The 26,716-nt window shown below is 36.4% G+C and overlaps 4 protein-coding genes across 6 annotated transcripts; 3 read left to right on the plus strand and 1 right to left on the minus strand.

Annotated features, from left to right (window-relative positions):
• Positions 1-1,278: 1,278 nt before the first annotated feature.
• Positions 1,279-3,083, plus strand: wnt8a (wingless-type MMTV integration site family, member 8a; the record flags this gene model as incomplete). The annotated part of the gene is made up of 6 exons (XM_079839262.1): positions 1,279-1,400; positions 1,519-1,552; positions 1,685-1,823; positions 1,955-2,080; positions 2,244-2,386; positions 2,514-3,083. The coding sequence occupies exons 1-6, from the start codon at positions 1,330-1,332 to the stop codon at positions 3,081-3,083; spliced, it is 1,083 nt and encodes a 360-aa protein (XP_079695388.1). The 5' UTR covers positions 1,279-1,329.
• An 849-nt stretch (positions 3,084-3,932) lies between these two features.
• Positions 3,933-6,016, plus strand: wnt8-2 (protein Wnt-8a ORF2; the record flags this gene model as incomplete). Its single annotated transcript, XM_079839920.1, has 6 exons — positions 3,933-4,000; positions 4,095-4,128; positions 4,224-4,362; positions 4,455-4,580; positions 4,723-4,865; positions 5,462-6,016. The coding sequence occupies 6 exons, from the start codon at positions 3,933-3,935 to the stop codon at positions 6,014-6,016; spliced, it is 1,065 nt and encodes a 354-aa protein (XP_079696046.1).
• A 4,665-nt stretch (positions 6,017-10,681) lies between these two features.
• Positions 10,682-23,828, plus strand: lcp2b (lymphocyte cytosolic protein 2b). Of its 2 annotated transcripts, none has more exons than XM_079838250.1 (15): positions 10,682-10,923; positions 11,393-11,455; positions 12,379-12,425; positions 18,978-19,043; positions 19,157-19,185; positions 19,289-19,323; positions 19,412-19,601; positions 19,707-19,780; positions 19,869-19,932; positions 20,007-20,093; positions 20,194-20,245; positions 20,341-20,404; positions 20,662-20,736; positions 20,958-21,113; positions 23,265-23,828. In XM_079838250.1, the coding sequence occupies exons 1-15, from the start codon at positions 10,846-10,848 to the stop codon at positions 23,388-23,390; spliced, it is 1,206 nt and encodes a 401-aa protein (XP_079694376.1). In that variant the 5' UTR covers positions 10,682-10,845; the 3' UTR covers positions 23,391-23,828. The 2 variants fall into 2 exon arrangements, with proteins under 2 accessions (XP_079694376.1, XP_079694375.1); XM_079838249.1 differs by having other exon boundaries at positions 10,688-10,923; positions 19,286-19,323.
• syce3 (synaptonemal complex central element protein 3) lies at positions 23,605-26,629 on the minus strand. 2 transcript variants are annotated; one of them, XM_079838251.1, is made up of 4 exons: positions 26,504-26,629; positions 26,120-26,228; positions 25,265-26,041; positions 23,605-23,959 (listed from the first exon to the last, which is right to left on the minus strand). In XM_079838251.1, exons 2-3 carry the CDS (start codon positions 26,226-26,228, stop codon positions 25,860-25,862), a joined length of 291 nt encoding a protein of 96 aa, XP_079694377.1. In that variant the 5' UTR covers positions 26,504-26,629; the 3' UTR covers positions 23,605-23,959; positions 25,265-25,859. The 2 variants fall into 2 exon arrangements, 1 of the variants encoding a protein (XP_079694377.1); XR_013818110.1 differs by lacking the exon at positions 26,120-26,228 and having other exon boundaries at positions 23,824-23,959; positions 25,265-25,376; positions 26,504-26,627.
• Positions 26,630-26,716: the final 87 nt, after the last annotated feature.

A 26,716-nucleotide genomic window follows, 5' to 3' on the forward strand; every position in this document is an offset into this window, starting at 1 on the left:
AAAATGATGAAATATAATCGTTCTCGTGATTATCCTTTTGTTTACATTGCTCAGCTGTTGATCCCCTAGTGACAAATAATAACTCGGTGTGAATTAGCTTATCGGTTTTGAATTTGTCTTACATGACACATGATTGAATTGTGTAAACTCATCAGCACTAAATAATGAATAAAAACTGATTTGTTTCCCCTATGAAAAAAAAGAGAAACGTATTTACTTCAAGCATATGACGAGACCTTTTTTGAAGAACAAATATGCATTGTCAACTTAACTTATGCATCCGCTAGCTACATCAATAAATAGGCTACATCCATTCATTATTATTATTCGTTTTAGCCTACTTTTCAGACTAATGTTGTTGTAATTACACTCTACACATGTATCGAACTACGTTTCCAGACATGTTTCACACCAGAGCGGTTCCCAGGGGATCAGCTGGTCTTCTATTAACACTAGAGTGTCAGAGGCGTAGACGTGTTACATGTTATTTGCATGGCCCTTAGCGAACGGAGCCGAATGATTTTATGACTTTCTCTATACAATGTAGAGCAACCCCTTACATTTCAGTGTCATTTCCCGGTGAAAAACTTTCCCAAAACGTAAAAAGTCTCAAAGAAAATCTCCAAAAAGTCAAGAAGTCAAACTAAATCAACAAAAATGTTAAATGATGAATAAATAGACTGTATATTTTGCATGCCCTATGTATATTTTTATTGCGTATAGAATAGCCTACACTAGGATTATTTATAAACTAATAAATACTTTTATTTAAGGAGGAGTATAAAATAGCTATTTTTATGCAAACATGCACGTCCAGATACGGAATCAACAACCAGCGCGCATGAATACACACCTTCAATGGACAATCTACAGTCAGTGGACAGTCTAATGAATGGATATTAGCTGAACAGTTTAATGGCTTTGGACAGTTCAATTCAAGGTGTATGATAAATAGGCCTATATACACAAATGGTAGCACATTAAAGTTGAAAAAAATAATAATAACTGTAAATAAATAAATAAAATAAATGTAGGCTTGTCTAGGAACAATCTGAAACAACCCTCAGCATGAACGATAGCTTAATGAAAGATGGGCTGAGGGGCTTATAGTGAAAAGTGCTAATGCTTTGAAGTGCAGTTAAGGCCGCACAATTCCAGTGACGACCTCGACGTCTTTTCACAGCGAATTGTCAAAGTTGGCGACAGGTATAAATGCCTTGCTCATTAAAGCTCTCAGTCACTTGTCTTCTGTCTCTTCCTGTGTATCCATCTCAGTGTTTGTGCTTTGCATCTCCACAAGAAGGGAGCATCGAGGTCGCTCACGCAGCAATGAACCCTTGCCAGCTTTTTGCGTCGTTGGTGATGTCTATGTGCTGTCACATTCTGTCGACAACAGCATGGTACAGACATTTTACAGAACCTACAAAATATGTTATCATACTTCATATTTTTTGTTTGTCACTATTTATTAACAAACCTTGCGTTAACCCCATGCTTTTGTTTCTTCTCTTTTTCTAGGTCGGTGAATAACTTCCTGATGACAGGACCAAAGGTAGCCTAATTTAAATGTTTACGTCTAGCACTTGTACAGCAATATTTCATTTTATTTTATGGGATATTTTATTATTTATTCTTGAACTAATATGTCTGAACGTACAGTGTTTAATTAATGCTCATCCCCCAGGCTTACCTCACATACACCAGCAGTGTGCAGGCAGGGGCTCAGAGTGGTATTGAAGAGTGCAAACATCAGTTCGCATGGGACAGGTGGAAGTGTCCGGAAAGCGCACTGCAGTTATCTACACATAACGGCCTGCGGAGTGGTAAGCACTATACTGTCAAAATTAGATGCGATGCATTCTGGTTTATTTTTTCACCCTTAAAATATGTTCTAAAGAACCTTACTTTAAAAATGTATTATTTTTTTATATGCATATGTCTTTATTTTTAATAGCGACCAGAGAGACCGCTTTTGTGCATGCCATAAGTGCTGCAGGAGTTATGTACACTTTGACAAAGAACTGCAGCATGGGGGACTTCGATAACTGTGGATGTGACGACTCCAAAATAGGAAAAATGGGTAAGACATTTTTATTATTATTATTATTATTATTATTATTATTATTATTATTATTATTATTATTATTATTATTATTAACGATACTCATGTAGGCCTATAATTAAAACGAAATTCATATTTTCAGACCAATAACACTATATGTTACCATTTTCTTTTTTCAAAGGTGGTCGTGGTTGGGTTTGGGGAGGCTGCAGTGACAATGTTGACTTTGGAGAACGAATCGGTAAACAATTCGTGGATGCACTGGAAAATGGGCACGACTCTCGCGCTGCAGTCAACCTGCACAACAACGAGGCTGGTCGACTGGTGAGTAGCTATAATTCTATTCTGCAAACAATTAATCTGCTTTCTCTGCTCAAAAGAAACACTTTATATATTGCAGCATGTGGTTGCATATATGGCTTATGTGAAACTGTTTGTACATGCATTTCAGGCTGTGAAAGCAACACTCAAAAGGACCTGTAAGTGTCATGGTGTGTCTGGAAGCTGCAGTATTCAGACATGTTGGATGCAGCTGGCTGACTTCAGAGATATCGGCACCTATCTGAAAATCAAGCATGATCAAGCACAGAAGCTGGAGACGGACAAAATTCGGATGAGGGCAGGTAACAGCGCGGATAATCGTGGCGCAATCGCGGACACGTTCAGCTCCGTTGCGCGCACAGAACTCATTTATTTGGAAGATTCTCCAGACTACTGCGTGAAAAACCTCAGCCTGGGACTACATGGAACAGAAGGCAGGGAATGTCTACAAAGTGGGAAGAATCTTTCACAGTGGGAGAAGAGAAGCTGCAGGCGGCTCTGCCACGAATGTGGTCTGAAAGTAGAAGAGAGGAGGATGGAGACTGTGAGCAGCTGTAACTGTAAATTTCACTGGTGTTGCACAGTCAAATGCGAAACGTGCACTCAGACTGTGACCAAATATTTTTGCGCAAAAAGACACAAAAACCGTCGGCCGCACAACCATTCACGCAAAAGACAACATGCGCGTAATGGGAGATGAAGTCGTCCTCTTTGTAATATATTAAGTTGTATATTTCCAATGTAAATATATTTTATGAGATTTTAAGATGCTGCTTTTTCACTTATGCCAACTGTATATTATGCAAATTGCTATAAGGAAAAATGTCGGTTCGAACACCTAAGACACAAGGGCTTCCTCTTTCCCACTGTCAACTGATTGATTTCATAAGTTCTAATTTCATGTAGACCATTTGTTCATTATTTGCACTTTTCGTTGTCGACATTAGATCACAGATTCATTTAGTTACAAATATGATTGTTTTGAATATTTGCACCGGTTGTTTTTTTTTTCTCTCTCACACACAGATCACTTGACAGTGTGTAATGTTTCACAAAGGAGCTTGAAGTGATCAACTTATTTGAGGCAATTATTTTTTTAACTATCACATGGTAATTATTTTTAAACTATCACATTCTGTTTATATATATTTATATATTTATATTAAATTTACTTATTTTGTCGTGGGAAGCAAAATTAAATATTTAAAACAAAATGACAGTCTCCGAGTGTGGATTTTTTTGCGCAGTTTGACAACTGGTTCAAATGTTTATTGGTGTATGTTTATCACTCCCAATCCCACTTGAATTATGCATCAGCCCCAACGACGTCGAGACGCGGAGAGCCCGCGGAGAGAGAATAATCTCTCGTGTATTGACGTCCTTTGAAGTTCATTGGAGGCGTTTCCCTGACCTGGCTGGTTACTGTGGACCAATAGCTTGATACCTAACAAAAGGTATTTTGCCCAGGCCCCCACGGAGAGGAGTATAAAATACATGACGGTACATCACTTTCTCAAATTGCCTGCTTTATCAGTTTGGATCTAAGATAATGGCTTACGTTTTCCTTTGGGCATTTTTATTCTTAATTTGCTACAAAACTCTCCCTGGGCACACGTGGTGAGGATGCATTAGTGAATTATTATCAGTTGCTGTAGGCTAATGTAAACATAATTTCTCCTGTTAACATAACGCGTATTTTTTTTCTCCATAGGGCAATGAACAATTTGCTGATGACTGGACCAAAGGTAATTTATATTCTTAGCTTTGAAGCCATTTAAAACGAAATAAAATACATTAATACATCAAAGTTTTCAATATCTTTCTTATATTTTCTTCCTAGGCTTATCTTACCTATGCAAGTAGTGTGCGGGTCGGTGCTCAGAGCGGGATACATGAATGTAAACATCAATTTGCTTGGGACAGGTGGAACTGTCCGGAAAGCGCGCTGCAACTTTCCACACATAAAGGCTTTAGGAGTGGTAAGATATGGTCATAAATGTGAGTTTATCCATTTTTCAATGTTTACAAAGTTTGAAAAAAATACTACATTTGTATGCCCTTACTTCTGTAGCAACGAGAGAGACGTCATTTGTCCATGCAATAAGCGCAGCCGGGGTTATGCACACTTTAACCAGAAACTGCAGTCTCGGAGATTTGGACGACTGCGGATGTGACAGTTCGAGGAACGGCAAACTCGGTAAGAACATTAAAGATAAAGTCATAAACGAATGCATAGGCTAATAAACTAAAGACAATCTACTATAGCCTACTATGTGCATCCAAAAAAAAATGCAATGAAGTAGGCCTATTTGTATTCAATGGGATAAACACTATTTCAGGGGGTCGTGGCTGGCTTTGGGGAGGATGCAGCGACAACGTGGATTTTGGAGAGAGAATTTCTAAACAATACATGGATGCGCTTGAGACTGGACAAGACTCCCGAGCTGCTGTTAATCTTCATAATAATGAAGCTGGGCGTTTGGTAAGTTGAGAAATACCTGTCATTTGTCAAAGTTTTATAAATTACTGACAGATAAAAAAAAAACACCTGGGATAAAATTACTCTGAAAAACAATATTAAAAATAATATCATAGGGCCTACAACTAGGGCCGCGAAAAGAGAAACTCAAATGTACCTTTTGTGCAAGACGATCCTCAAATAATAGTGACAAAAACATTAGGCTTCGTATAACATATACACCTTCGTTTGGGGTTCGTCTCTCGCAAATAGCCTAGATTTTTAATTAGGCCTCCTAGTGGATGACCGTTAACTGTTTTAAAGATAATTAGCCTACACACACACACACACCATTTGTGTTGCATAAATCTATTTAAAGGTGATGATTCTATTTAGCGATCGAGCTCTGTTGCTATAGCCTAGCTACCCCAGGAAAAGGCAAATTCTGTTCGCGACTGTAGCCTATGTGCTTGGCAATCTAACTTTTGAGGTTACTGAACCGTTATTTGATTTTTTTTTTAAATACCTATATAGTTTATAGCCTAGGCCTATTTTTGTGTAGCCTAAATTATACACACTTTTAAGATCTGTAAAATAACAATAGGCTCATTTTGTTCTAGGCTGTAAAGGCGACCATGAAGAGGATCTGTAGGTGCCATGGCATGTCAGAAAGTTGCACAATGCAAACGTGCTGGATGCAGCTTTCTGATTTCCGTGAGATTGGCAATTACCTGAAAGTAAAGCACGACCAGGCCCAGAAGCTCGAAATGGACAAGAGACGAATGCGCGCGGGAAACACCGCGGACAACCGCGTGGCCATAGCAGACGCTTTCCGCTCCATCGCCCGGACAGAGCTCATATATCTGGAGGATTCGCCGGATTATTGCGCCAAGAACCTGAGCCTCGGGTTTCCTGGCACAGAGGGTCGGGAGTGCCTGCATCATGGAGAAAGTCTCACTCAGTGGGAAAAGCGAAGCTGCCGCAGACTGTGCCATGAGTGCGGTCTGCGTGTGGAGGAGAGGCGCACGGAGGTAGTGAGCAGCTGCAACTGCAAGTTCCACTGGTGCTGCACAGTAAAGTGCGAGAACTGCTCTCAGATCACTGTCAAACACGTTTGCACCCGGAGACACGGAAGCCACGGCCACCAAAGACGCAGACCTCGAGGACCAAAATAAACCACCCACTAATCGATTTTCTACGGAGAACACCTCCACCTGCACTTTTCCCTATATCTGTACATAGACCTATATATATATTAAGGTATTATAATAAAACTAAGCAACTGAAATGTCTTGTGGTCTCGTTATTTCTTAATAGTCATGAACCTATAAGTCCAGTTGATATTTTTGTATGCTGAACCAAACAAACAGGGATGTCCTATGGAATTTTTTAAAAATGAATAGCCTACATTGTAATTGACCTTATGGAATTGAAAGTAGCCTACGCAGCATTAATTGGTGATGAGGTAAGAAATGCAAAACATAGTTTTGATCAATGTACATAATGTAGGGCTATAAAAAAAATGGCATAGGCTATGCTCTAGCCTAATGGTGGTGCTTGAAATAGACTAACTGCTCATTTTGTTTCTATGAAAGCCTAACAACAATGTCACGGTTTTTATCTAGTTATCAACTTAAAATAGTCAAATACAACTTCTCTTTTTGCTCAAGGCAGATTTCACATTTTCAACTGCAGTGTCTAGTGTTTAGACTGTAGGGCTCATTAACATTAATCATGTTCCCTGCGTTCACCCAAAGTGATCTGCTTATCAAAACGCGTTGGGTGAAAGTTGAGAATTACAACCACGTATAGCCACCAGCTAAGAGACGTTTCTTCCAAAACAAGGTTACAAACCGATATTTTCCTCGCGGTGTCTGCCAAATAAACGTCTTAATTGTAATTAGGCATTGCTCAGAATGTCGGGCGACGAATTACATATTTTCTAAAAGTGATGATATTAATGATCACTTATGATGGTTGCGAAGTGATCATATTTAGCCTATTGATCAGGTCATTCGAGAGCTTTATCCCAGACACGCGCCTTCAGAAAAACACCCTTGAAATGATGGGGTCTCAATTACCACCACAGTATGGCGTTGTTTTAATGAATACTCTTGAAGGGATTAATTTTGTGACACACTTGGCACATCGCCCTATAGGCACCTCTATTGCACTTTGATATGCGGACAGTAGGCCGCTAGGCTATAGGCTACGGACAGTATGCTGCCCCGGTAACAAAAGTGTAGACAAAGCCCGTAGGAAACATGACACTGCTGGAAGGTGTTTGGCATGTTAATCCGCGTTGCCGCAGTGTTGGTGTAGGCCTACATAATCACACCTGCGGAAGTCACTGCAATGCATGTAAATAAATCAAAGGATCTTAATTCCATTATTAGTCACGTTACGAGGACGAGAACACATTTAAATTGTAAAACCGGCCTAACATTGTGTGTCAACAAAGTAATTTGTGATTATGTTTTACCCCATTTGATGTTATGGCCTAATCATGACATTTGTTTTTATACAGTTTATCAGCAGATTTCTCACTTAGCCTATTACTTAATGCATAGTCAGTTTACTCAGTGGGACATGCCATAAATCTGCCAAACTGTCTGGCCTGATGAATGATGGGATATTGGCTCAAGTGGGGGTCTTGACTCGGAGGACAGGGGGTGGGAATCTCAGAATATATTATGTCACAGTGGCTTCATTTGCTTCCCTTTTCTACTTCCATGTTAAAAGACAAACATTATTTGACTTTAATTAGTCGATACAAAAAGTAGGCTATATACTTGACTAAATGAAATAGCTCACAAATTTGCTTCAAATAAACAAATAAAAAACATAGTGGAAAAAAATACAGAGACATTTTACTCAAAGTTCTCTAATCAACAGAAACTGGCTGGCTATTTGCCTTTCAGGATGCTATGCTCTTTCCCAGGCCACCCTGCTGAGCTCTGATGAATAAGGAACAAAGTGCCCATCCCCTCAAATACAGTACCATGTTGTTGTCATCTCGGCCATGACCCCCGTTCCCATCCCCTCCTTATCTCTTATTTTACTGACCTTTCATATGGATAGAATCAGGTTGTAATCTCAGTGTAGCCCTTTGGTTTACCCACTTCAAAACCCCAGCACTAACAGTGATCCCAGTCTGTTCTACTCCACAAAAGACCTATTTCCTTTTAGCTTAAGGATTCCACTTGTGCATGACAAAGACCAGGAATGCACAGTGTCTTCATCAGAAGAACTGCCACACTCTCCATCAAGCTAAGTACTGACTCCCTGACTTGTTATTCATTAGAGGTGTCTGGTACTTGTTTATTGGTTTTCTTTTCCATGACAGATCAATATGACTGATATCCTAGTGCATCCTACTGAGATCTTTTGGGTCTTGGGTTTCTTAAATATCCACATCTTGCTTTATGTACACTGCCGTTCAAAAGTTTACGATAATTTTTAATGTTTTAGAAGAAGTCTCTTATGCTCACAAAGATTAAAAATACAAAATATTGTGTATAATATAAATACAAAAACAGTAATGTAAAATATATATATATTTTTTTAAATAACTGTTTTCTATTTGAATATATTTCAAATTGTAATATATTTCTGAAATGCAAAGCCGAATTTCCAGCATCATTGCTCTTGTCATCAGTGTCATATGATCCTTCTAATATGATGATTTGCTGCTCAAGAAACATTTATGATTATTATCTATGTTGAAAACAGTTGTGTAAAACATTTTTATAGGTTTATTTAGGATTGAATAGAAAGTTCAAAAGAACAATATTTATCTGAAATAGAAAGCTTTTGCAACATTGTACTACCATTCAAAAGTTTTGGGTCAGTAAGAATTTTTTTTATTATTATTATTATTATTTTGTAAAAGAACTTAAAGAAATTAAAGGATTAGGTCACTTCAAAATTAAAATTTCCTAATATTTTACTCACCCCCATCTCATCCAAGATGTTCATGTATTTTGAGGAAGTTTTTAGAGGAAAACATTCCAGGGTTTTTCTCCATATTATAGACTTCCATGGCAACCAAAATGTTGAAGGTCCAAATCAATGCCGTTTCAAAAGGCTTTGAAGGGCTTCAGAGGCTCGGCGTGATCCCAGATGAGGAATAGGATCTTATCTAGCGAAATCATCTGTCATTTTCTAAAAAAAAAAAGAAACATTTATATACTTTTTAACCTAAATTGCTCATCTTGCGCTGCTCTGCGACGTGCCACAGATTACACAATCCCGTCGGAAAGGTCATGCTAGACGTAGGCGTTACAGAATAAATACATTTATTCAGCAAGGATGCATTAAATTGATCAAAAGTTACTGTAAAGACATGTATATGATTCTATTTAACATAAATTGTTATTTTGAACTTTATTCATCAAAGACTCCTCAATATTCAAATAGAAATACTTTTTTTTTTTTCATTTTAATAATATTTCACAATATTACTGTTTTTTTTTTTTTTTTTTTAATCAAATAAATGCAGCCTTGGTGAGCATAAGAGACTTATTCTAAAAACACTGAAAATCCTACTGATCAAAAACTTTTAAACGACAGTGTATACAGCTACCTATAAGTGTGGCAAAATAGTAAAGCACATTACAGTGTTAAACCAACCAAGCAAGTACCTAGAAAAAAATAATATCAAGAATTCATTTAGCACTTATGACTAACCGGTTGACCATAAATGCTTAAACATCCTGCAGTGAAAGTTCCTTCTGCTTTTTATTTGTTAAAAAAGCTTGTCTGTAAGGGCAGAACCAAAATATTCATCCAAAACATAGACCTCTATATAAACTAAATAAATATTAAGTTGTAAATGTGTTCAGTATTCTGCAACAAAGATTTTCTAGACTATTTTAAATATAAATTGAACAGGATATATTAAAATATAGAGCAAGGCTTCAGCAGGCTTATAGGCCTATTATGATACTAAGCGGGACAGAGGGTGCCTGAGCCCTCCCCAGCTCTACACAATTTTAAATGTATGGTGAGAAATAATTTGAAGCCATTGGGGCAGATTTCAGACTGCCCTGCTTATTTTCATGTTACCTTATATGTAAACCTCACTACAAACACACAACATTCTGAGGCAATACATACTACATTCAGGCAATATCATTCTATGCATGCGTGTCATGTGCTGTCAATCAACACTATAGAGCACCACCCTATGAATAACTCACACTTGACCTCTGCCAAAAGTGTGACTGCATGTGTTCAGCGATTCGAATATAAAGCTTACATACATCAGGAGACACGCTCTATGCAAAGCACCCTGGGGAAGAAACTTCTTCATTCTTGCAGTCCTGCTGGCCTGCGGTTGACTGATGAGTGCCATCACATCGCACCTTGATGTTAGATTGCATACTGTTCTGTTCCCAAAAGGGATGTTTCCTGTTTCTGTTTGGAAAATGCAATGCAAAACATGGGGCACTGGGGATGTGCTGATCAATGAAATGCGTTGCACTTTTCATATCTTATGTTGTCTGCATGTTTATTTGCGGTCATGGCCTAGTTATTTGCTGTTCTAAGAATATGTGAGAAACTTATGAAGCGATTTATAATTAGTTGACTTTTGTAATGCTTGTAACCAACACATGCATCCACTTTGCCCATAACTAAACATGCACAATAGATTTAACACAGTATGTTTTTGATGCATTTAAGTTAGAGAGCCTCAAAAGTGCAATTATCTTCAAGAATACAGTCATGCTTTGTAAACCTACGCTTTGAATTTCACATCTTTGGTGATGAGGCACTTCCTCTATACAAAGTTACAGGAAACAGAAAGAGCTGAGAGCCAGCTATTCTACGTCAACATTATTATCACACTCAGTCAGACCAACTAGCCACAAGCAAGCCTTGCAACGCTGTATACTTTACAGCCATCTATAGAGTCTAATATAAAAACTCAACAGCAAGAAGCATCTGCAACTGTAGAACAGACTATTTTCACTAAACTGGAAAAACAATTATTCCAATCACAATGAGTTTTGAAAGTCCACCGACCAAATCAGAGGTGATGGGTTGGAACTCTGGAAACTTGGCTGACTATCTCAAAAAAGTGAGTACATCCTATTGTTCTTCTGGCAAAAGATGCATTTATTAAAGGGAAGTATATTGAAATCAGTTGTCAACATTATAAAGTGCATGTAACCCTCATGTTTTTAATAATAACGAGGCCTCTAGCAGACCCTGAATGCTCTTTGGGAGGGTAATCTTTGTAGATCTTTTTTATACAATTGCACTGTTGTTCTTCAGTTGCAGTGCTTGAAGCATGGCTGATAGATTGTCATTTGCCACGCAATGTGGTTTTCAAGCATGTCTATTTGAGAGCTGTGTAATGCTTCTGATAACCATAGCTAATTTATAGCCTTATCTTGCAATCATTTTGTCAAAAAAGTGTATTACGTATTCAGTTTATAAAACTCATACAGTTTATAGTCAATAAAGTGTTTTTAAAAAGTATATAACTGAGTTTAACTGCAAAGTGTGACAGTTTTCAGCCATCACACTTTTTTTTCTATTTTCAGATGAAACTGCTAGGGTGTGATAGGGTGGTGAAGAAAAGCAATATTAGTGGTGCAAGATTCTTGGTGAGTCTTTATGTGACAAATATACTACAACTCATACATTATTTCAATTTAAACTGTACTGCATGTAATTGTAATGCATATAATCATTATTAAACAAAATACAGTTTTGCGGAAAGGTTAGGCACGTTAGACTCTTAAAAAAAAGTTTAAAGGTGGTTATTTATCATTTGCTATAGTGTGCCAATATAGAAATATACTTTCACATTTTCAATGTATTTTCAAAATGAATGTCCAAACATTAATGTTGCCTTGAATAATCCAGTGAGATTTCTGTACGCACAAGAAGTACAACAACAGGCAGCATGGTCCACACAGAGATCAGATCTCACCATCAAGTCCATATGAAATTACATGAAGAGACAGATTAAATCCACAAGAACTGTGGAAACTTCTCCAAGCATTTTGGAAAAACCTGCCTGCAAAGATATCTTAAAAACTGTGCGCAGGTGTCCATGATAAATAAATAAAAACTATTTATGACTATTTTTTCAAACATCCCCATGTTGTAATTTTTCACAACTGCCTAAAACGTTTCACAATTCTGAAGTTTTGCAGATAGATTTATCTTTCTCTTAGATAGCAGAGAATTTAGTCTTTCTCTTTTTTATGTCTATTCATGTAATCCCAGATGGACACAATTATAAATTTTTGTGTGGGCCAAACCATCTGTTGATGGACTCCTTGTGCATACAAAATCTTGCTCGATTATTACAATTAATGGCATAAGTAATGTTTGGAAACATAAACGGATTTCCTGCTGGCACATTAAAGAAAAAGACTCAATCTTTAAAAATTAAAAAAAAATGGGGAAAAATCCAACATGCCTAAGACTTCTGCACAGTACTGTATAATATGCTCCAAAATGTGCTTAAACATGAACAATTAATACAGAACAAATAATTCCTGTTTCTATCTTGTTCTAGAATATGACTGATAAGGACATTAGGAAGTTTCCCACACCACATATCCCGTAAGTTTTAAGCTCAACAACAAGAACAAAAATCTCATAGATGACAAAATGAATAAATTAAACATATTGGCTAGGGATAAAGGGGATGCGTCTTCTGGCCCTGTTTTTTCTGATTTAGCAGACACTTTTATCAAAGGTTTAAGACGTAGGCCTAGCCTACCCTTACGGAAAAGAAGTATACTTCAAGTTAATTTTGTGGAGTATACTTAAGTAATGTTCAAGTATATTTTAAGTATAATTTATGTTGTAATTCTTCTAATATCAATGTACTATAGTAAACTTTTAGTAAATAAAGTATACATTTAAGTGTACTATAAGTATAACAGTAACCTTAAAGTGCACAAATATGTTTCTCATTTTTACTGCATCTATACTACAAGTGAGCGTATAAGTATACTAGTAGTTTACTATTTTATTACTTGTAGTAAATTTTAGTTTATGAAAGTAAACATTGAAGTATAATCTCAGTAAACTACTAGTTTAGTAGTTTAATACTGCAAGTATAATTACAAGTTATAGTAAACTTATCATCATACTTATCTATGATAAGTTTATATTATCTTTGCACTTTAAGTATACTACTATGTTGGTATACATATGTAGGTATAGGCCTATTCATTTTCTATACTTGAAATATGCCTTTAATTGTAGTTTAACTCTTTCCATTAAAAAACATTGTATTAAAGCTTCATGCATTTTTTTTTTATCAACACTTGAATGTGGTTAAGTTTCATAAAAAAGCGTAGAAAATAGCATTTTTATCAAAGACTACACCGGATGCTATTCAGAAAGATGATCAAAACATAGAGTAGATCAAGTCCATCAACACCCCCAAAGATTCACAGTTGTCAGGGATGGGCAGAAATTCAGATACATGTATTTAAAATACGTAAGTGAATTAAAAATACTATTTTGAATTTTAAAGCCTTTGGAAAAAAAATCTAATGTAATTTGTATTTAAATACATTTAAGATGAGTAAAATACTTTGAGCCAGTCGACCTCTTTATCAAGGTGCTGTTTTCATGCATCAACTAGTTCAGACCTTTTTTTACAGTCTATGGTTCAGACCAGACACGCCCCTCCCCCCAACCCCAAAATTCGGGCACGTGAGCCGTACCGCGATTAATTCAATAAAGATGCTAGGGACCGTTATTTGGAAAAATTGTCATCCTTTCAGAACATAGATCCATATGAGCTGACTGAGGTAAGTTGGAGCGCTGACCCCGCATTGCTACACTCTAAAAAAAAAAAGGTTCTATATTGCACCAAAATGGTTCTTGGCTCGTAATCATAGGGGAACCTTTTTTAGTGCTATATAGCACCAATTTTGGTGCTTCAGTGGTTCTTCAGCGGTTCTTCAGAGGTTCTTCAGCGGTTCTTCAGAGGTTCTTCACCGGTTCTTTGACTAAGGTGCTATATAGCACCTCTGAAGAACCGCTGAAGAACCACTAAAGCACCAAAATTGGTGCTATATAGCACTAAAAAAGGTTCCCCTATGATTACGAGACTTTTTTTTAGAGTGTACCTCCATTCTCATACCTCGACATTGTCAACTATCTTATTTATGGTATAAGCGCATATACAAATTAACAATTTAAAAACTATTAATCTCTTGAAGCCCTCAGATATTTCACCAATGGCTGGGTACAGGATTTATTTACGTTACATTCCGACCGAAGGACTGCGACAACACAGTAGTTTCAGCAAAGGTGGGCTTGCTGCAATGATAATGCTGTCATGTTAACTCAGGGGTAGGCAAGTTCAGTCCTAGAGAGCCGCTGTCCTGCAGAGTTTAGCTCCAACCCTAATTAAACACACCTGAACCAGCTCATCAGTGTCTTCAGGATTACTAAAGCTACAGGCAGGTGAGGGTTTTTCAGGGTTGGAGTCAAACTCTGCAGGACAGCGGCTCTCTAGGACCGAACTTGCCTACCCCTGTGTTAACTGTAGCTATAATTCATTAATGATTAAGTATGGCTTTTTAAATTATTTAATACCCTTTTCTAAAAATAAGATCTGTGTTCAACAAAGAGTTATGACCCTTACACGTTTTGTCTATCAAGATAATTTTTACAAATTAATCCAAAATGTATAAATTTTGAAGCTAAAATAAAGCCGTCAGATATAAAATGCTAACGGACTACAGCACACCATGGTCGCGGATCAACGTCATCATCAAGCTTCCTCAATCTTTATTTAAAAAACATGCTCGCTCATTGTGATCTGCGCTGTGTATGAACACTTATCCACTTTTTCATGAGAAATATTGCCCATTCGTTTTTTCCAAAAATGTTAGAAACTAATTTTGTTTATGCGTGCCTCTCTGAGATTTATCTTTTGTTAATGTTTTTTTCAGACAATATGATTATCACTGTGATAACAGTAAATTACATGAAACACAACCCAGTCTCTTTTTGTTAAATGCAAGTTTATGTTTGATCAATAATACAAAAGTATAAGTAAAATGTATAATAAGCTATACATTAAATAAAGCAAACAATTCAGTCAAACATTCAAAGTCAGTGCTAGTCGGCTAACTTGCAACGGTAACGTACAGTTATAGCCTAAAAATAAACAAGTAATGAAACTTCACTTTGCCCTCAGCCTAAATGATTTGCCAGGGAACAAATTATAGATCCATGAGAGCAAATATGGGCCGTTAAATCTCCACAAGACGAATTATAGCTGGAGACGCCACAGAGACATGCCGAGGAAAGTCTACTCTCGCCGGGTAAACAAGCGCGGAGCGCCGCTGACCCACTGGAGCTCACAACTCCCAAAACACCAGATAAAATGTTAAAATAGGCACTCTTCTTATAAATAAACCACAGATTTGAGCTTTAAACAACTACATTATCGACTGAAAAAGTCTTAAAACTACGTTTTGTCACACATTAACAGTCATTTTAACACAAAAAGACGTGTAAACACAGCCCATGTCAGCCATTTCTCAACGAGACGAACATGTGAAGAGAGTAAACTCCAAATGTTCAAGCATTTATTCACGCCACATAAGTTCTTCATAAGGCTGAAACGCGGGCTAGTGAGAGATTGCCTGTTTGTCACGATGACGTCTAAAGTCCCCGCCAAAGGATGTAGTCCCTTTTAGCAACTTGTTAGCAACCACCGTTTTTAAGACACAATTAAGTTTTAAATAATCACAAGCAGGTTTTAACTAATGTGTTTTATGTCATAGATCAAAACGTGAAAATATTTAGAGGCTTTGTTAACCACAGACCTTATTTCAGGCAATTTAGCAAAAACCCATTCAAAAAACCCATAGACTTTAGGGCGAGGGAACCGGAAGGGCTAAAATGCTAACTCACTTCCGCGTTTTGGCCTACAAAGTGACGTCATAACTTCGGCACTCTATAACTGCCGCAAAAGGAAATTCAAATTCACATGTTGGCAGGCAGATTTTGCGTGTGCTCGCTCCAAGACGGAGTGGAACGCTGGCAAATAGACCAATACTTTTGACTTAAAGGCCTTTTTAATGCGGCAAGCGGTGGAATCAGCACACAGTTGCCTCTTTCTCTTTAGCTTTGTGCAGTTGAAGCCTGGTTTATACTTTCGCAATTTGCATGGCTCTACGCCGCGAACCTTGCCCGCGCTCCTCAGTAAACCTACAAGGCTTTTATGCTTGACGTGCTCTCGGTTGTATAATTCTGTGAAACGACTCTGAGTAATTGTTCTCCAAACCTTTCAAAAGTAGCGATGAGAGGAAGTAGTTTGCCAAATAATTGGTCAAACAATCATCTCGTGAGAAGTTTGTGAATAAATGGATTTCTTATCCATATAAACTGAATAGGTTGTGGGTCATTTCTAAGTTGCACACATCTAAATGCCTTTTGGCATTCAGAATAGGCCCAGATAGATTTCAGCCTAATAGGGATACCTGCTCTAAATCGCCAATTTCACATGTATTTTGTGTATTTCCAAAATACTGTATTTGTATTTTTAAAAAAAATTTCCACACAGCATTTTGTATTTAAATAAATTTTTCCACACAATATTTTGTATTTTAAATACATTTCCATGTATTTATGCTCATCTCTGACAGACATTTCATTCTGTAACGTTATGCAGTTATGATTTATATGCTGTTCAATGTTTGATAATCGCGTTATTTTACATTTGCGTAAGCAATCTTCTATCACGTGTTTCTGCTTCTTCTTCACCTGTATATTCAGTACTCTTTCAGAAGATGTCTCATAGCGCCCCTTACAGTATAACAGTGAAAACATGGATAGCTGGAAAATTCAGTCAGGAGGGGAAAGAGTAAAGTAGATTTGATGTAAATGTCTGTGCACACTATAGTGGACTAGCCTACACAAAAATTCACATACTCAGAATTAGGAACAAATCTGTTTTCTTTATGAATCAATATATTTTAAACAATGTAAGTTTATAAGACAGTATGTAAAACTATGTGAAAAAAAAGTATTTTATAGGCGTATCAATCAAAAGATTAAACACAACTACAAGCCAAGTATATTTAGAATACCTATTTATACTTTTAAGTATTTTTTGATCAAAAGATCGAGCACAAGTATAAGCCAAATATACTTTGGCTTTTACATTTACATTTATGCATTTGGCAGACGCTTTTATCCAAAGTGACTTACATTGCATTCAAGGTACACATTTTTTTACACATTTTTTTTACACATACACATTTACACATACACATTTTTTTCACACGCTTTTCTGTCAGTATATATCAACTATAATTAAGTGCAATTTTAAGTATATTTCTGAGAAGAAAAAAATAGACTGAAAGTTTAAAAGAAGTATACTAATAGCACACTTGAATAAACTTCCTTTTCGCAAGGGTACTTTTTTTCATCAGTTCATGCATTCCCTGGGAATTGAACACATGACCTTGGCATTGGAAGCCTACTGTTGGAATGCTCTACTGTTTGAGCTACAGAAACACTCATATAGATTAGTGTCGAATCAAGACACTAAAAAGCCTGCAGATTGAAAGTCACATATGGTACAAAGTGACCATTTACATAATGTATCTCTAATTTAAACTCGTCTCCAAATGCTGATGAAAAAATATGTAAAATGTATATTCAAAATATATTTACCTACAAACTAAAATGAATGTTTGAGCTGTTTTAACTGAAAGCAATTTGCTCTGTGCCATAGATTTGTCTCAAGATGGACATCAGTAATGTTTTTTTCTAAGGCACTTTAATAAAAGCTACTTAAACGCCATAACTGAACTAAGGCATAAACCTGGCTTAATCTAAGCTCTCCCTTACGAAACAAAAAATATATTGCAATATACTAGAATTTATATTGCAATACATCAGAAAATATATTTCAATGTCAGAAACTTCCTCATATATTTGAAAATATATAGCAATATATGGATGGACAACCTATTGCTATATATTGATTCATATATTAAAATACATTGATATACAAACAAAACTTTTTTTTGAGTCCACTTTTTATTCCCCCACATGACATTTCATCCTCAAAATTTTATTCCTCCGCATGATATTTCATTCTCAACATTTTATTCTTCCACATGACATTTCATCATCAACATGACATTTCAGTCCTCCGGTCACTGTCCCTTCAGTCTCACCTTCTCTCTGTGTGTGGTTGTGTTGGAGGCGTGGTTTCTGATTGCTGAACACTTTGATCACTTCCACCTGCTGCACTCATCACCGGGGCTATTTATACGTGTCTCACTCAGCCTTGTTATCAGATTGTTTTAGTTTGTCTGGAGGTGCCTGTCTGTTTCGCGTTTTGGTCGTGGCTCTTCGTTCTGCCTGGCTTTGCCTGCTTCATTCGTCTGTGCTTTGTCCAGCGATCTGTCCTAACTCTACTGTGAACCTGAGTATAATAAATACCTGTTGTAGAACTCGCTATTGGATCTTCTGCCTTTTTCCTGTCACCAGACGTAACATTCAGCTGCTGCTTTTGAAATAAACCTCATTCACTTACTGTGAACTATATTGATGTCTTATTCAATCTATTATATTTTAAAATAGGATATGACAGACATTGTACATTAGATTATTTCATATTTACCATGTATACAATATATAATATGATAATTATATATATATATTATGTAATATAAATCAATATATTTAAGACATATGTTCCCATATAAATCTGATTATATTATCTTGTACATTGAGGTATATTATCACATATAATTTTACATATATATATATTCAATGGCTCTTCCAATATATAATTTCATATAATGATGGATATATTTCAATATACATAATATATTAAATAGTATAATATATATTTATTCAATATATGGAAACGGCAATAATTGCAGTATTGTCCCATATATTGCAATATATAACTTACATATATAATATATTATATAACATATGATATATTACTATGTAAATCTCACAATTTAAGGAGACACATGAAATCTATTGTCACGTAATATATTGAGAAATATATTTTTGTTGTGTAAGCCCTGTCTGTGAAACCGGGCCATAGTCTGATAAACTGGTATTGATCATTGCTATATATTTCTTTACTTTTGTCTTACTATTTTAAAGATTTATCACAAAGATCTGCAAGGATATTAACCAGAATAACAAACAAAAGAAGACTCCGTTTCATAGGTAAGCAACATCAGTACTTCAAATTTACACTATTATTTTTAATACAAAACAATTTTATTTATTTGTTTTTACATGTTTGAGAGTTTGTCATTTTAAAACTTTGTCTTAACTAGACCAGGTCATCAGATGTCTCCAAACCAAGGTAACTAACTCTTGTGCAGCTACATAAACAACTGTGGTTATACTTAACCCATTACACGCACAACCTAAATGTTTTTATATTTTCATTGAAAAAAAAAAAGCAGAACCTAGTACAGGAGGTTGGGATTCGGATGAATTTGTAAGTCGCTATGTTATACTTTTTAAAAGTCTTCCCACCGCCATTTTTGGACATTATAAAATGCAAAAAGTGCATTTATTTTTTCCAGGACCATGAAGAAAGTGACAATGACTATGAGGAGCCAGATAGCAATATGTGTGAAGACAATTACATATGCGCAGCATCACACGAGGGTGTGGATTCTGATGATGACTATGAAGCACCGCCTAGTGAAATACCCTCTGAAGTACCGACTCACTTTCGTGTTGCCAAGCCTCTGGGTGATGGTGATTATTTAGGTAATTCATAATGCGAACACAAATCACTACTATGCACATGAACCATTTGAACAAAAAAAAAAAAAGAAGATTCACTCACTCATTCTATTCCGTGGCTCTGTGTAGACAGCGGCCCACGTGGTTCTGCAAGACCACCCCAAGACAACAGGTCAGCATCTATTCCCAGAGGTCTTCTGAATGTAAGTAAAAATCTTTGCACTATCTCAAACTCTTCTTAATGTAAATGCTGTAATGTCATGCATGAGTAAAGCCTTTCTTTACTTTCAGATATCTAAGCCTCCATCACGACCGGATCCCTCTCCACACAGGCCTTTCATTCCCCCCAATCAATGTGAGCGAGTTCAATTTCAAATTCCTTTAATATGAAAGCATGATGTCTGAATGTTCTGCAAATTGTATCCACAGCCAAACCTGGTCCGACTGTGCCGAGGGTAGATCGCAGTAAGAAACCTGGCTCATTTGCTCCGTCAAAAAAAGATACTGGCAAATCAGGTACCGTTCAGTTTCACTTAAATTTCTTTTTTAAAATCCTCAGTATTGTATGATAGTCACATTTACTTTAACTTAAATATTTTCATTTTTGTCCTTACAGCAAAACACATCCTACCAATGGCTTCTAAATTAGCAACATTTCCCACACAAAGGTAGGTATATTTACCAACAACTTGCATTTGTTAATGTAGTCAGAGATCAGTAGCGCCCACATAATTTTTTTTTTTTTTTTCAATCTTCATCAAAGATTTGACATGCAACAGAGGGAAGAGCTTCCTCCTCCACCACCAGTAAATGTGATGATGGGGCAGGTTAGTGAAACCACTACCTATAATCATGACAGCAGACATCTTACAAACCCACAAACTATCTGCAAACATGCAGTTAGACTTGACAACCACAAGATGGCACTGTTGTGCTTTGTTTGACACTGAAGCTAAACAAAGGAAATAAAAGCCCAGTCTTGTGCATCGTTTCCCATCACAGAAACAACTAAATGTGTTTCCTACTGTAATAATGAGTATTACTAGACCACACTGTAAAGGGTAAATTTTTGTTATGCACCCAGGACATGGATCCACAGTGGTATGTGGGACAAATGACACGAGCAGAGGCTGAAGTCTCACTCAGACGAGTGAATCAAGTGAGTTCCGCCACTTAAGTAATAGAATGTTTAAGATTTATCTCAAATGTATCCCGTCCTTCAAATAATTCTCAAAAAATGTGGATAAGCTTTTGTGAGAGAATTAATTGGAATTCTTTACATTTAAATTCAGATCTTTGCTCTGTATATGAGAAAAAGGGAAAAATAGAGAAAGGAAATGTATGAAGACATAATGAGTGATGGACATTGTCATTTTTTAGGATGGCACTTTCTTGGTGAGAGACAGCTCAAAGGGCTGCACAGAGCAGCCATTCACACTCATGGTGCTGCACCAGCAAAAAGTGTACAATATCCAGATCCGTTTCCTTGGAAACAGTGATGGATATTCCCTGGGCACAGGCCTAAATGGCATTGAGGTAATGTATCTGTTGATTCTGACAGAAATGTTTATCATGAATGGTGCCCTGATTAACCCTATAAAGCCTGACATAAAATGATCGTCATTTAAAAAGAAAAGTGGAACAGGTTGAATATGTTTTTTTTGTTTTGAGTCATTTTGATACATCAGGCCTTTATGGCTCATATAGAATAATAAGTAGGAGAACATGGAGCTCATAATCTGGGGGCACCTTGATTTTATTCAAAGGCCTAAAGTAAGCAAAACATGCAATTTGGTGCCATTGCTGATTTTATATGGCCAAATATGAAAGATGCGGATGAAATTATGATAGCTTGTAATGTAAATCAATTAATAACAGCATACTTCCATAAAATTAATATAAATACCAATTCTCTCCCAATAATGTCTTAGTAAGATTATACCTAAATTAGTGCTGTCAACGTTAACGCATGCGATTAATTTAAAAATACTTAACGAGTTAAAACAATTTAACGCAAATAAATTACAAAAGTATGTGAAGCTGCGTAATTATTGTCATGCAGTTCGATTTTAGAAGTCTGCAGTTTATCACACTGAGCATCTCCATGTGTTCCTGTTCAGTATCGCAGCTTGACTAGTCTAAAATGAAAACAAGCTCTTTGCTGTTGCTCTGTACACATACTATACAATGTGAATTCTGTAAAATGTTTATGGGTGCTTTGGTGTGCATAAATTTATTATATAATTATATTCGACTGGTTATTTTGGTGTCCTTTTTGAGTCTCCAAGGGTTCTTGAAGTGAGAATCGCCAATCTGATTGTTTACTTTGCTGGATATAGCTAATTATGACAAAAATAATGTGTTAAACAAGATCTAATGGTGTATGCTTGATTTCACTATAAATGTGCAAGTAATCGTGATTAATCACACAACAAATGTGTGATTAATCTGATTAAAAATTGTAATTGATTGAAAGCACTAATATAAATGCTTTTAAATAGTTTTATGAACAAATCTCTATTATTGTGGGGGCAAAACATAATGCAATACAATGATGATTGAGAAATGTACAAATAAACATTCCTCAAATGTATCATTTGATTTAATTTATACTACCAAGTTATTCTTCAGTACAGATTTCACAGCAAAAAGACACCACACCCTGAAGGGGAACATTTTTAGGCCTACGTTTACACAACAATGTACTAAAGACTGAAAGGTTTTTCCTTTGCGTTTTTGAAAAATTGTGAGTACAGACAGCAACATTGTCAAAACGATCCCTGTTCACACGGATCCATGAAAACAACTAAAAACGTTGTATTATGCTGCCAGGCCAGTAGTTGGCAATGTGCCTTTGTAAAGAAACAATTCATGCATATAGACTGAACACATATTACACATGCACATGTTGTCATCGTTTTTCACAAATTCACATTTTTGTAATTTACAAGGGCTGAATCTGAAATAGTCCCCAAACCTTCAATCACTATTCCCTATGTTAGTCCACTAATACAGTTCACTTGAAGAAGTGAAGTGAATGAAAACGAGTGAGCAAATTCGGACAGTCGTTGAGTGTACATCGGCTGTACACTCATTATTGCGGTGCAATGTGGGATAGAACGAGTGCACTCGATAACGTCAACTATGGTTTCGAACACTACCGCAATGCGATTTAGATTCAGCCACAGAGATGATAATTGACCCTTTTCACATTTCCGGGTTTCTCAGAAGCTGAAGTCATCATAGCTGAGTAAACACATTGAATATATATTTTTGTGTTCCCATTTGCTCAAATAGCAAAAGAAAAACTCCACAATGGTGCTTTCACAACTTTCAAAAAGATGCAAAAATAGAACATTTTTAAAAAATTGAGAATGTTTTTAGTTGAAAATGGTGTTGTGTAGTCTCCCCTTTAGATTTACATGAAAAGGTCTAAAAAGTATGCTGAAAAAGTTATGATAGGAAAGTATAAACTATCAATCAGAGGATAGAAGGCATGTAGAATGTGAACAGTTTTTAACAAAGTTTTGTTCATATTGAGTATATCAAGTATATAGGCTTCATAGGGTTAAATAAAAACCCACAGTAACTGTAAAGAGTGAAGACTGTGTATTAGATTATATGCCGTTGTGACTTGTATTGGTTCAGTGAGATTCCCTCAATCAATCAACTACATGTGTGTCACAGAATTTCTCCAGTGTCATGGACATGATCGCGCACCACTCACAGACCCCACTGATTCTGATAGACGGACTGGAGCGTGGAGCTGGACCTCAGCGGCAGTGCTGTCTTATGCACCCAGCAGGTTTCTGACCCATAGAACAATCTTAATAATAATACCCAGTTAGCATCATAATTCTGACTGGGTTCCAGTGTCAAAAAGACTTCAATGGAATTCAGACACTGTCTGGATAATGAGCATTCATAAGGTTGGCATTCAACGCCATGATATGTAAGCTAAGCACTCATCTCTCCTTCAGAAAAATAACAAAGTACATGACTAAATTGATAAATCATATTTAGTTTGATTCAATCAGACAGGACTTTTAATGAAACATTGAAAAGTTAAATTGAGAGGCATTTTTACACTCAACTTTAGATAGTGGCAACTTTACTTAGCAACTCACTGTACATTTGTTTGTTTTAACTTAAATATTTCTAATGCTTTTGATGTTTGATCTTAATGTTGCCTGCTGTACTGTTTAAGTGTATTGTAATAAACTTCACCTTATAAGTGTACTTCTTTGAGTTACATATTTAGTCTTTCATCGTCTGTGCACGGCTTAACCACGTTGGGGTTTCCACATCAGTCTGGAGGCACGCCATTTTTTTCGGGTGTGTGAAGCACACGGTCAGGTTACACTGCAGCAGCTGGGTCTTCACTGAAAACAAAGGGTGTAGTGGTTGAACATACAGCAAGAAGAACACAAGAAGAGACCCTCTCATTCCATTTTGACTGACTGAAACATAACCAGCACAAACAGGTTATGTTTACTGTAATCAAAGTATATAAATAGAAGGATTCTGTTATGTATTATGCAAAGGTTACTGTTAACGTACATCCAAAAGAAAAATATATTCGTTCATTATTATTTTACAGTAATCAATCTAAAATACGGCTGTGACAAGGCTCGATAATCCACAAAAAGAGCCGACAACACAGATGGAGGTAACTGTCGAAATATACAAAGATGCTTAACAGGATAGCTCGGCAATAGATGCAGCCAACATTTTTTCTTGCCAAACTTCATGACTCTATGACATAATAAAAATAATTATCGATAGGCCTGGAGGATTTGGGGGATGTTCTAGGTGCTGATATATTTGTGTTAGCACTGACAGCGGGTACAGATTAACGTCTTAGCTCTGGCTTCTCACTAACTGCCACCCCTGGCGCATTTTCTTCTGAATGTGTTCATGCAATACCCATTTGAAAGCCAGAACAATTTCTGCCAGCACTCTAAAAAGAGGAACTATTAAACTGCCAGTACAATTCAGAATTGTCAAAACCTGTGTGGAGATGACTTTCCAAATTGTACATTATTATTACATTTAATAAGGTTAAATATTAAAGAAAGTAAGGCTGGGACTATTAGGTCCAACTGTCACGGAATTGAAATGCAAGCACTCATCTCTCCTTCAGAAAAATAATGACATACATGACTAAATTAATAAATCATATTTAGCTTGATTCAATCAGACAGGACTGTCTACACTTTTTTAATTAAAGGTACATTTTAAACACTTTCAATGTTAAAATCAAGAGGCATTTTTACACTCGTTAGCTAGTGGCAAATTTACTTAGCAACTCACTGTACAAATATCTGTTTTAACTTAAATATTTCTAATGCTTTTGATGTTTGATCTTAATATTGCCTATAAAATTGGGCTGTTTAAGTATATTATTCTAGTAAACTCCACCTATCAAGTGTACTTCTTTGAGTTAGTCTTCCATCGTCTGTGCACGGCCTAAACACGTTGGGGTTTTATTAACTGCCAGTACATTTCAGAATTGTCAAAACATGGGTGTGTGGCGAGATTACTTTCTAAACTGAACATTATTATTACATTTCATAAGGTTAAATATTAAATAAAGTAAAGCTGGGACTATTAGGTCCAACTGTCACTAACAGTTACTGAATTATGCTAACAAAACAAAAAAACACTTCTAACATACAGTAGTTTACCTTCCAATCGGTCCATAAATTCTGACATCAAATCCAACTGCTTCAAGATAAAATCTAGGCCAGCAGAGGCTCCGTGTTCACTGTTCTCAGTGGCATTTCCCTCAGACTCCATCTGTAAATCCATTACATACAGAAGTAAGATAATGATACCATATTATCATTTATAAGGCCTATAATCATCTATAACTGTCTTAAAGGAATAACACATACGAATATCTAAAAATGGAACATTCATCCCTTCTTAGAAAAACTGCATTTTTCAACACATTTTACATACCTCATGAAGCTCAGAAAGGGATTTGTAAAACGGTTAAGCAAATTGTTCCAAATGTGCAGAAAAAAAATCAGCACATAAAAATAATATGAGCAGAACATTCAGAAGCCCCCCATTTTGCATTTTAACAACATTAGATTAATCAGATTCACAATCCGCATGTTTGCTTTGTTGATATTTTTTTATTAATTTGTGTGAGTGCAAATAACAATGTCAAATCACAAATATATAGCAACATCGAATAACTCTGGCTAATCTAAAGCATAAACTTTATCAGTATTAACAACATCAGATGTCTCTGTTCTAAACTGCAACTTGAATCTATTCTTGGGGGATATTGTGTTCTTGAGCATCAGGGTGACATTTTTTATCCTGTCCATCTGTGGGACCACAGATGACATCATTACACTTGAGGAACTCAATCTCCAGACTCTTGAGGGATTCAGCCAGATCTGGACTGGTGCGGAGTACAACCATATCATAGGCCATCCAAGACAAATTCACTGAGGACGAAGAAAATGGTTATTGACACTGAAATGTTCCTTCCCAGCACTTATTGCGCTATTAGTTTGCTAGTCTACCTGAAATATTTTCCATTTGTTCAGTCATCTTCTCCAAATGTTGGTTCAGTTGTAAACTCTCACGACCGAAGTCCTCACGTAACTGCACACTCGAAAAATCTTCAGACATCTAAAAACCAGCAAACTCCGTAACTCCCGCTGGATTGTTGTTAGGCTACTTAACCTCTCATGTTAAATTAGTTTCATTTTCATGATGGCTTAAATAAGAGCAAGTTGTAAACGTAGGCCTAAATTACACCATCAGTTAGTTTTTCGTTAACGTTACCCGTTTTCTCCTGTCATTCAAATAGGCTTCATCAGGGCCCAAGAAATAGTGCTTTAAATTACGCTAATAAATGAATATATATTTAGTGTAGGTAGAAAGTCACAACGTAAGCAGATTACCTTGGTAATGTAAGTTAGCGACCTAACGTTACAGACAATCCTTAATGTTTCTTGTTGCGATAACGTTGACAATTCGCTTGAGGAGGAATGCACGCGACACGCAGATTTAACGGCTCTCTCTCTCTCGCTCGCGCGCGCGCGTGCACGCTCACATAACTTGTGTGTTTTGTAATCCATAGTAGGCTAATCAACGCGAACATAAATTTCGCTTTC

This window comes from Gobio gobio (genome assembly GCF_949357685.1).
Source record: "Gobio gobio genome assembly, chromosome: 16".
In the NCBI taxonomy this organism is placed as follows: Eukaryota; Metazoa; Chordata; class Actinopteri; order Cypriniformes; family Gobionidae; genus Gobio; species Gobio gobio.